The 10152-nt window shown below is 46.9% G+C and overlaps 1 protein-coding gene across 1 annotated transcript; it reads right to left on the reverse strand.

Annotated features, from left to right (window-relative positions):
- Nucleotides 1-1245: 1245 nt before the first annotated feature.
- On the reverse strand, nt 1246-5679 carry LOC118086749 (kallikrein-11-like). The gene is made up of 3 exons (XM_035118741.2): nt 5307-5679; nt 2458-2603; nt 1246-1690 (listed from the first exon to the last, which is right to left on the reverse strand). Exons 1-3 carry the CDS (start codon nt 5677-5679, stop codon nt 1538-1540), a joined length of 672 nt encoding a protein of 223 aa, XP_034974632.2. The 3' UTR covers nt 1246-1537.
- Nucleotides 5680-10152: the final 4473 nt, after the last annotated feature.

Consider the following 10152-nt stretch of genomic DNA (forward strand, 5'->3'; position numbering starts at 1 on the left):
TCAACTTTCAGATTTGAAAATAAGGGATCAGCAGCCTCACCTGTCCCGGGGACAGTCTATGGTATATCTAACAATCCAGGATAGCAGCTGGAAATGGCGCTGGAATAAGGGAATTTCCAGCAAAAAAGGGGGAGGTTGACAGCTATGGCTTCTGCAACATTAACAATCTTTCCTTCACAGTAGGGCAAAGGTGGAGAAGTGTGGTTTTTTTCCAACCTGGGCTAGATTCCCTCAAGGGTAATGGGTCAGGGGCTGCATATTGGCAGTGGATGAGATCAGAGCCAGCAATAGGTGGCACTACTGCTACTCACCACCCTGGGCTCCTCCGGAAGAGCTGTTCATTGAATATTCATCCTGATTTGCTTGCACAAAGCTTACACACAGCTTAGATTATTTCATGCCTTTATTCAGCATTTCTTTGTGGGGGAGATTATACAAGAATGGGCATTCATCCTGATTTGTTTTCAGGATGATTATACATCTTCATCATTCATTCAACCCACATCTTTTGGTGCGATTTCTGTGTCCTGTTTCCAACTGAGAACAGTCTGTTGTTTTTAAATTTTGATTTGTTACACAATAGACACAGAGAACGTGTGTCTTTAGTTATGCACTTTAACTGCATAACTAAATTTACAAGATGTGCTTAATTCATAGAATCATAGAGTTGGGAGGGACCCCAAGGGTCATCTAGTCCAACCCCATGCAATGCAGGAATCTCAGCTAAAGCATCCATGACAGACGACCAACCAACCTCTGTTTAAAAACCTCCAAGGGAGGAGAGTCAACCACCTCACATGGGAGTCAGTTCCACTGCTGAATATCTCTTACTGTGGTAGAAAGTCCCCCCCCCAATGTTTAGTCGGAATCTCCTTTCTTGTAACTTGAAGCCATTGGTTCAAGCCCTACCTGCCAAAGCTGGAGAAAACAAGCATGCTCCATCTTCCTTGTGACAGCCCTTCAGATATTTGAAGATGGCCATCATATCTCCTCTCTGTTTCTTTTCCAGGCTAAACATCCCCAATTCCCTTAACTTATCCTCATAAGGCTTGGTTTCCAGACCCTTTATCATCTTGGCTGCCCTCTTCTGCACATCTTCCATAGTCTCATAGTCCCTTGCTATCTGTTGAAGGCTGTGTCAGGCAAAATCATTTGTACCCACATGAATCAAAAGAAAGGGCTTGTGGTCAGTGGGCTTTATAAGACTTGGCAACTTCTCTTTTTAAAATAAATAAACAAACAAATAAATAAGTTTTTTATTGATTTTCCGATATCGTTCCAATAGCAGCTCATTATAACAATATCAATTTTACCCAATGTCAAATTATACAATTTAAACAAACTGGCCTCCCCGCATGCTACCTTGGATGACTTCATTCTTCAACATTTTTTCTGCGTTCCAAAATCTTAATAATTTCCATCACATGCCATTTCGATACAATAATCTCTTATATAACAGCTACAATCTTGTGATTCCATTCGTGTTGGTATATTAGGTAATTTATAAAGCTTCCAAGTGAGGAATTCCTCAGAGATGTTAAGCCAAAGCCATTGTCTCTCGCAGCCAATTAATGTAGTTGCAGACCTTGACAAAGACGCTGGGGGTTTCTACCTCAGAGCATTTTTCAAAGCCCCAGGATGTGATGCCTTGCAGTGTGTTATCACAGACGAGGGGTGAGCCAAGGTCTCCCTGCGGGGACAATGAAGAAATGCTGTTACGGAGTAAAAGAATCCATCAATTCAAGGATATAAAGCCTTGGGCCTGCAGGGACTAAAGGATCACCTCACCTCTCATTTCAGGGGTGGAGGCCAGATCTTAATCTCATCACCCATGATCCTGGGAAATCCTGGGAACTGTTGTTTGTTAAGATTGCTGGAAACGGTTGGTTTTTGAGGGGGAAACGTCAGTTTCCAGGATTCTTTGGCGGAAGCCATGTGTTTTAAAAGTAAGGTAAATGTAAAGGGACCCCTGACCATCAGGTCCAGTCGTGACCGACTCTGGAGTTGCAGCACTCATCTCATGTTATTGGCTGAGGGAGCCGGTGTACAGCTTCCGGGTCATGTGGCCAGCATGACTAAGCCGCTTCTGGTGAACCAGAGCAGCACACGGAAACGCTGTTTACCTTCCCGCCGGAGTGGTACCTATTTATCTACTTGCACTTTGACGTGCTTTCGAACTGCTAGGTGGGCAGGAGCTGGGACCGAGCAATGGGAGCTCACCCCGTTGTGGGGATTCGAACCGCCGACCTTCTGATTGGCAAGCCCTAGGCTCTGTGGTTTAACCCACAGCGCCACCCGCGTTTACACAAAGTATTTTTGTGTAAACAGCCCTAGGCTCCATGCTTCCTGTTGTCAGCCATGTGCAAGTAAGTATCAAAGACTCTAGGAATAAATCAGGAGGCACAAACATTAGGGTGGCAGTGGCTGGGAGAGGGTGGTAGGAATGGCCTTGCTCACCTGGCAGGAATCAGATCCACCCATCTTCACAGTGGCACATAGCATGTGCCCCAAGTGGATAGCGGGGTAGGCAGCCAAACATTCCTGGTCAGTCAGGGTGGTGATATTTCCGCAGTAGAGGATGTCTGGTGGGTACTCTAATGGGCCTGAGCAGGGGTAAGTGAGAGAGGAATGGATGAAGCAGGTATTTCACATGCTGCAAGAAAATCTCACACTCTAATTATTTCCTGGATTCCCCACCCCCGCCAACACACTTTTGCCTTTTCTCATGGGGCTGATTCACACAGAGATTGTGGCGGGTTCCTAGGTGTAAGAAAGCATAGTTTCCCACTCCAAACCCATGCTAGTCGCATGCAGTGCTGTTTCCATTCCACTGCAATGCAGCTTCCAACAAAAAACAAAAAAAACCACAATGTTATTCATCTCAGCAGAATTTCGTCTGCAGCAGAATTTCACAGAATAAACTACACAGGCGTGAATCCAACTAATTTTCACTCAGAGCAGACCCCTTGAAATCAATGGTCCTTAATCATATCCCTTAAATTCAGTAGGTCTCCTCTGAGCAGGACTAGCATTGGAGACAATCCATAATTCATCATGTATTTATCACGGTATTCCACACCATTCATTTCAATTCAAAGGAAACACAATGCAAGTGTGAGGGGGGAGTAATCCATTGTGTGTCATTTGTGGACTGAAAACAACCACAGCAGCAAATACCGAGTGTATTTGCCGGATTGAGTTTTGGCCTGAATGTGGAATGACTCAGCAATCATTGGCCATTTCTGCTCCCATTTCCATTTCCATTTGAATTCTCTGACATCTGTAGACCTCAAGCTAAATGCCTTCAGTCACTGTCACTACTGCCCATTCTCATGACCTTCTGCTCCGGGATCAATGTCAGACTCGTGCGCCCTCTTTCTCAGTCTGCTGGGGAATGTTAGGATGTTAATCCTTACAGAAAACCTAACCTATAACTGCTGCTTAATGGATGCTTAATGGATTTTGATGAGGTAGAAGTTGAGGAACTTAGAGAAGTGAGGAACAGGGAATTATAAGAAATTATACAGTTTAAACCAGGCTTCCTCAAACTCAGCTCTCCAGATGTTTTGACAATTCCCATAATCCCAGACCACTGGTCCTGCTAGCTAGGGATCATGGGATTTGTAGTCCCAAAACATCTGGAGGGCCGAGTTTGAGGAAGCCTGGCTTAAACAATGGGAAGTTGCTATAGGATCTATACGAAATATTTCTTTGGACCTGAAAGTGAGATTGATGTGGCAAGAATTAATATTTTGAGTATAAGAGGGCACTGTTTAACATAGGAGGTGTAAAGCTGGGAATGTCTATTTGATGCATATGGAGTGGGTTTGTACATTGATATATATTCCTTTTGGTCTGAAGTTGTTAGTCACATCGATTTAGTATTGGCAAAATCCTTGATATTTGCAGGTGTTCATGTACTTTCAAACTGTATCCCTGTAGTATGGGGGTTAATAGTAGTACAACAAGCGGGGTTTCCGTGAGCCCTTATGGTGACAAATATACTTATATTTGAAACCTGGAAGGATACATAGGTAAAGGTAAAGGGACCCCTGACCATTAGGTCCAGTCGTGACCGACTCTGTGGTTACGGTCCTCATCTCGCGTTATTGGCCGAGGGAGCTGGCATACAGCTTCCAGGTCATGTGGCCAGCATGACAAAGCTGCTTCTGGTGAACCAGAGCAGCACATGGAAACAATGTTTACCTTCCCGCTGGAGCGGTACCTATTTATCTACTTGCACTTTTGACGTGCTTTCAAACTGCTAGGTTGGCAGGAGCAGGGACCGAGCAACGGGAGCTCGCCCCGTCATGGGGATTCGAACCGCCGACCTTCTGATCGGCAAGCCCATGGCTCTGTGTTTTAACCCACAGCGCCACCTGCATTCCACTGTCTTTTGCTCAACGGTCTGAGCACCATCACTGTCCTGGCTGCATGTGACCATATTGCATACAGGCATCAGCAGTGCTGTTTTTCTAGAAAAGGAGATGCCGGAACTCACCATGAATGCCTCCCTCTTTCTCTCAGAATCACAATGGCACCTACCTGAGAGGTGCCAAAACTGAGTTTTGACAAGTTCCCCCTGAAAAAAAAGCCCTGGGCATCAGTGTTGTGTGGCTACCTATCCGGACATCTGGAGGGCTTATATTAAATTATATGTTTAATTTAAGATACATATACTGATGGTCACTGTGTCCACAATGTGAACTGATCATGGTCTATGGTTATTATTATTATTATTATTATTATTATTATTATTATTATTAATCTCTCTTTCTTCTTTAATTTTATTTGACTTTTTCTCTTTTTCCTTTGCTTGTTAAGTTTTCAAATAAAAAAGGAATAAGAAGGGTGTTGATTCTGCCGCATAGTGCACCAGGAAGATAAGAAATTGCAGTGATAGAGGCTTCTCCCACTTCATCAGCAATGGGGATTCAACCTCACCCTAATTTTACTGCACATCCCCCCCCTAATAAGCACATTTTGTATGCAATTTTGCCAAATGTACACATTTTTACACAACAAACTGTCATTATGCAATGCATTTTTGTGTGCTATTTTCCCTAATATCTGCATTTTCAAGCAGACTTTCTGCTAATATACACATTTCTGCACCCATTACTTGGCTGTATTGCAAAATTCAGAGAATTGCGAATTTTGAAAGACTGCCGCGTTTCGGTTTGTGTACTGTTTCAGAAAATCTGAATCAGATAGGTCCGCCTTTAAAAGCAAATTGAGTCAGAGTTCTCCCCCATCCCTGTTCACATCTTAGGTTCCTTCCGACTCCCCACCCCAACCCCCACTACCTTTCTGCAGAATGGGGGTGCCCCATCCAGCGACGACACAGTAGCTGCCAGGATCAACACAGTTGCTGGGCAAGGCAAGTGGCCGGACGCTGTCGGTCAACCTGATGGGGGTCAGGAGTTTGACCAACATGATGTCGTTATCCTTGCTGAAGCTGTTGTAAAAGGGGTGCCGGATACCCTTGATTCCGATCTTCAGCTGCTCTGTCCCTTCAAAGCTCAGCAGGCTGTTTTCTCCGAGAGTCACATAGAAGAAACTGTGGGCACAAGGAGCAGATGTAAAGGACAAAGAGGCAGGTATGTGGCCCTCCAGGTCTCTCTCTCTCTGGCCCTTGGGAGTCTCCCTAGACCATACCCTCTCTCCAGTCACGCCCATCTTCCCAGGCCACAATATATTGGGCAGTTTCGGCCAAGATCTCACCAGAAATCCCCGAGATCTCTCCTGAAATCAGTGTTGATTTCGGCTGTTTTCTCCACTGCTGGGGGAAGTGATGGGGCACCCACGAGGGTGCCACCTCAGGGGCTTCCACTGCCAGAGGTGGCAGCCTCACCCCACCCGAATGACTGTGCTGCTCCTGGGTCTCACCCACCACTGACATGTGGCCCTCGGATGATTGCCCAGAAAGGAATGTGGCCCTCAGGCTGAAAAGTACTCCCCATCCTCGTTTTAGAGCACAAGGCTGCCCTCGCTACATTTGGTTTAGCTATATCCATTCCTTTCCCCAGGGTCAAAGTCTGCCTCTAAACATGCCACGAATTTGTCTGATCCCCTTTTAAGGTCATCTAAGTGGCCACTCTGGATTTTGCCTTTGGCAGCCTTCTCCAAGCTGGTGCCCTCCATATGTTGTTGGGCTACAACTTCCAACAACCCCAGATAGGGATGTCGGAGGATTCTGACGAAAACGGTAATGGGAGGGGAAATTGCCAATATTCATTTTTGCTGTTGCTTTAAGCCCACAAGCAATTATTTGATTGTTTACACACACCCCACTTCCCATTTGCATTGCACCTCATTGGCACTGAAATGAATGGGGCCGGAATAATACAATGGCAATGCGATTTATGTAATAAATTGCACAAGTTACGTAGTTTTGCCACCGTGGACAGCAAGCTGAATAACAGACAAACTGCCTTAAACAGAAAAAGGACTAATACAGGGAAGAATGAACAATTATGCCTTTTTACACCCATAGCCCTGATCAGCATGGCCAATGGTCAGGGGATGGTGGGAGTTGTAGGCCAGGAACATCTGGAGAGCACAACTTTGGGGGAAAGCTGACATGGGAAGAACGTGGCTCTTTGCCATTGGAAAATTGTGTAAGAGCTAAGTTGAGCCAGAGGACAGTGAGCCGGAATCTCCCAAGTTGTTTGTGATTAATGACAAGTCAAGGCAAACGACTTCTTGGCATGCCAATAAATTTTTTCCCCAAAGGGCTTCATGGCACTTCAAAGGGCATTTTGAAGCAGGGTGGCCAAATTTGCTCCCCATCCTGCTCCTGCACACCTTTAAACAGCAGCCTGAGATAAAGGCATTGAGCAGGAGAAGCTCTTTCTAGCATAGTGATGCACAAGGGGAGGGCCAGAGCTCAATGGAAGAGCATTGGCTTCGCATGCAGATGGTCCCAGGTTCAATCCACAGCATCTCCAGGTAGGGATGGGAGAAATTTGCTGCTGAAACCCTGGAGAGCTGCTGCCAGTCAGTGTAGACAGTAATGAACTAGGTGGGCCAATAGTGTGACTCCTTACTGGGCACCCCAAGATTGACTCAATGCTTGGGGTATTCAGGGGGAAACAAGGTTCTATCAAGAGCAGCCACCAATGCAAACCCACTGAAGACTGGCAAGCACCTCACCTCTGAATGGCACAAATGGGGATCCCCAAGAGTGTCATTTACTCTTCAGGGTGAGCTGTTCTCAAAAAAGCTCAACAACGTTGGCTGGATAAAAAGCCCTGGGTGTAACCTCTGTAGACTTGGTTGCATTCCAGCTACACAAAAGTCAATAGATGCATTCCTTTCTCCATCCTGCATCCAGACAAGCAAGAAGCAACATCACAGTTCAAGGACACATTCCAGCCAGGCAAAGGCATGCAAGGAGGGTGTGGAGCAGGGCTGGTGAGAGGTGTGTTCTTGGCAGAGGGGCTGTGGCCTAGGGAGATGCCCAAGAGCAGGGCAGAGAGGTCTGAAGAGCTGCATTTGGCCCCCATGACTGAGCCCTCCCCCCTCAATACCTACCCTTCCCTCTCTCATCTAGAGCAGTTCTGAATCTCTGAATAGCAGAATTTCTCGGGCTCTCCTTAATTCTCGAGACCAGGTTCAATACCTGCCATGGTCCCCTTCTTTACTGACGGCCCCATCTGCACTATACGTTTGAAGTTCAGTGATACTGCTTGAAACAGCCATTGCTTCCCCCCCCAAAGAATCTTGGGAAGCCTCATTCCTTGAGGGTGCTGTGAGCTGGTAGGAGGCCCCTATTCCCCCCAAGAGAGCTGCAATTCTCAGAGTGGGTGAACAGTTCCCCAGTTTCTTTGGAGGGAGCTATAACCAGGGCTGTCCAGCCCATGATGCTTGGTAGCAGGCTTGGGACAGCTGAGAAGGATGGCAGATCTGGGCCCACCAGGAGCATGGTGCTCACTGCCTCCTGTGCGTGTCACCTGCTGCCACTGACTCCTCCTCCTTCACCAGTAGTGACAATGACTCATCCATCCCTGCCTCTTCTTCCACCACTGCCCTCCCCCCAACTGGCCTCCTTTTCAGCCTTCTTTTTTCTCCCTTGCCACCTTCAGCATACAGGGGCTTCCTTGGGCCACCTCAGGTGGCAGAGTGGAGGAGTCATTGTCATTAGTGGCAGTGGCAGGGGAGCATGGTGGCGGTGGTGGTGGAGGAGGCTGTTTTCTGTTTTGCTTCAGGCAGCAAAATGTCCTGGTTCAGCCCTGATGACGGTGCAAAGAGGTAAGATGCAGCTTTGACTGTATAGCGCAGACAGAGCCATAGTTCCACAATAACAGGCCTCCAGGTTGTCCTTTGCAATGAATGCAGCCCCTGCCTCCCAGTCACACATACCGATTTGTGAAGCACTGAGCAGCGGTGACCAGCCACTGGCTGTTGATCAGAGTCCCTGTGCAGTGGAACTTCCAGCCATCAAACAGTGCTGCTGTCCAGGGCTGGGAGTTTTTGTTGCAGTGGAAACCCCTGAGCATGCCGGGTCCGTTCTGTGCAGTCACTATTTTAAAAAAATGGACAGGGATGTCACAGCAAAGGGCTTGGAACAGAGGAAAGCTAACAATGTTCTCTTAGCTGTGCTGCAGCAAGGCAGGGTCACATCTACACACCCATCTACCCTGCCTGTCTTCTTATTTGTGCCAAATCCAGGGACTGGCACTGCATGGCTTGCCTCCCTCGCCCCCTCCGTTTCAGTGCTGCCCTGTATAGCTCAGCAGGGGGAGGATGGAGTCAAAACTAGAATTAATTGGCTCTCTTTGTTATTGGCTCTGGCGCCGCCCGCTATTGGTCTTCCTCCCTTCTGTCAAGCCAGGCCCAAAGGGCACCAGCCATCAGCAATAATGATCAAAAATGGTACTCATTTGTCCAGGTCGGCACCAGTGGGTAATCATTGTTGGGCACTTGCTAAGAGCAACTCACCAGGAAGAGAGCAGGCATTGCCCATCTTTAGAGGCCCCTAGGCCCTGTTGCTTAAGAACACAGTGGCCTTATGCTTGGGAATGAATCTGGGATCTTCTGCATGCAAAGCAGATATTCTGCTGTTGAGCTATGGCTCATCCCCAAAGGAGTAGAGACACTGGAAGCTGTCATATACAGACCATTGGTCACGTCAGCACCATCTACACTAATTGACAGCAGTTCTCCAAGATTTCCAGGAAGGATCTCTCCCAACGTCACCTGAAGATGCCGGGGATTGAACTTGGGACCTTCTGATTGCAAAGCCGATGCTCTACCACTAAGCTACAGCCAGTCTCCTCTTTGCTCCCCTTTCCTGTTCATCTGCCCTCTCTGAATGCACAAGCCGAGAAGCATGCATTAACCATCTTGAATTCCTTTTGGAAGTAAGGCTGTATATAGTTTTCAAAAATAAATAAACAAGCGTATCTGCTCTTCAGGTCTGACTCCCATATGCATGATCTTACCTGTTGTGACCAGAAGTACAGCCATTGCTAGAAGCTCCATGCCTATCACCAGAACAGGCAGCAAGAGTAGGCTGTTGGGTCAACAGACTCTGGAAACTTTCTGAAGGATTGAAGGAGAACTGTCATTGCCAGCTTGGGAACAAGGCTGTACAAAAGGGGTGGCCAATATAGTGCCCTCTAGATGCCCTCCTCCACCTGACCTCTGGTCATCCATTTTTGCTGCTGCACACCAGGACAGGGAGGGTTCGGGTCAGCATGGTTCAAAGGCACCAATGCCAAATTAGCCCCACTGGTGCATTTTTGCTGTGCTGAACTCACCAGTGCCTTGCATTAAGCGACAACACATAGTATACATAAGCAAACGAAATAAATAAATTAAAATTTTAAAAAAATGTCCAGTGGCATCTTAGAGACCAACTACATTTGTTCTGGGTATAAGCTTTCATGTGCATGCACACTTCTTCAGACACACTGAAACAGAAGTCACCAGAACCTTATATATAGTGGGAGGGTGGGGTGGGGTTTTTCTCAGAAGGGTAGTGGGAGATGGGTGATTGACTCAATGGGTATGGTAAACCTATTGACGACCGTTAACGACTGCAATTAGTCCTACAGGAAAAAGCAAGGGATAGTGTGCAGATGACCAAAAATAGCTTTAGCATATGTAATGAGACAAGAATCCAATATCTCTTTTCAGACCAGGTCT

Source organism: Zootoca vivipara, chromosome 6, assembly GCF_965207765.1.
Source record: "Zootoca vivipara chromosome 6, rZooViv2.hap1.1, whole genome shotgun sequence".
Taxonomy (NCBI): Eukaryota; Metazoa; Chordata; class Lepidosauria; order Squamata; family Lacertidae; genus Zootoca; species Zootoca vivipara.

What these genes read in the sequence shown, in the direction of transcription:
- LOC118086749 (XM_035118741.2), bottom strand. Translation starts at nt 5,679, where the DNA reads ATGGGCGTGACTGGAGAGAGGGTATGGTCTAGGGAGACTCCCAAGGGC. An exon ending in CACCCCCATTCTGCAGAAAG is followed by an intron (nt 2,604 to 5,306) that starts GTAGTGGGGGTT and finishes ACCCCTGCTCAG; the next exon opens with GCCCATTAGAGTACCCACCA. An exon ending in GTGGATCTGATTCCTGCCAG is followed by an intron (nt 1,691 to 2,457) that starts GTGAGCAAGGCC and finishes TTGTCCCCGCAG; the next exon opens with GGAGACCTTGGCTCACCCCT.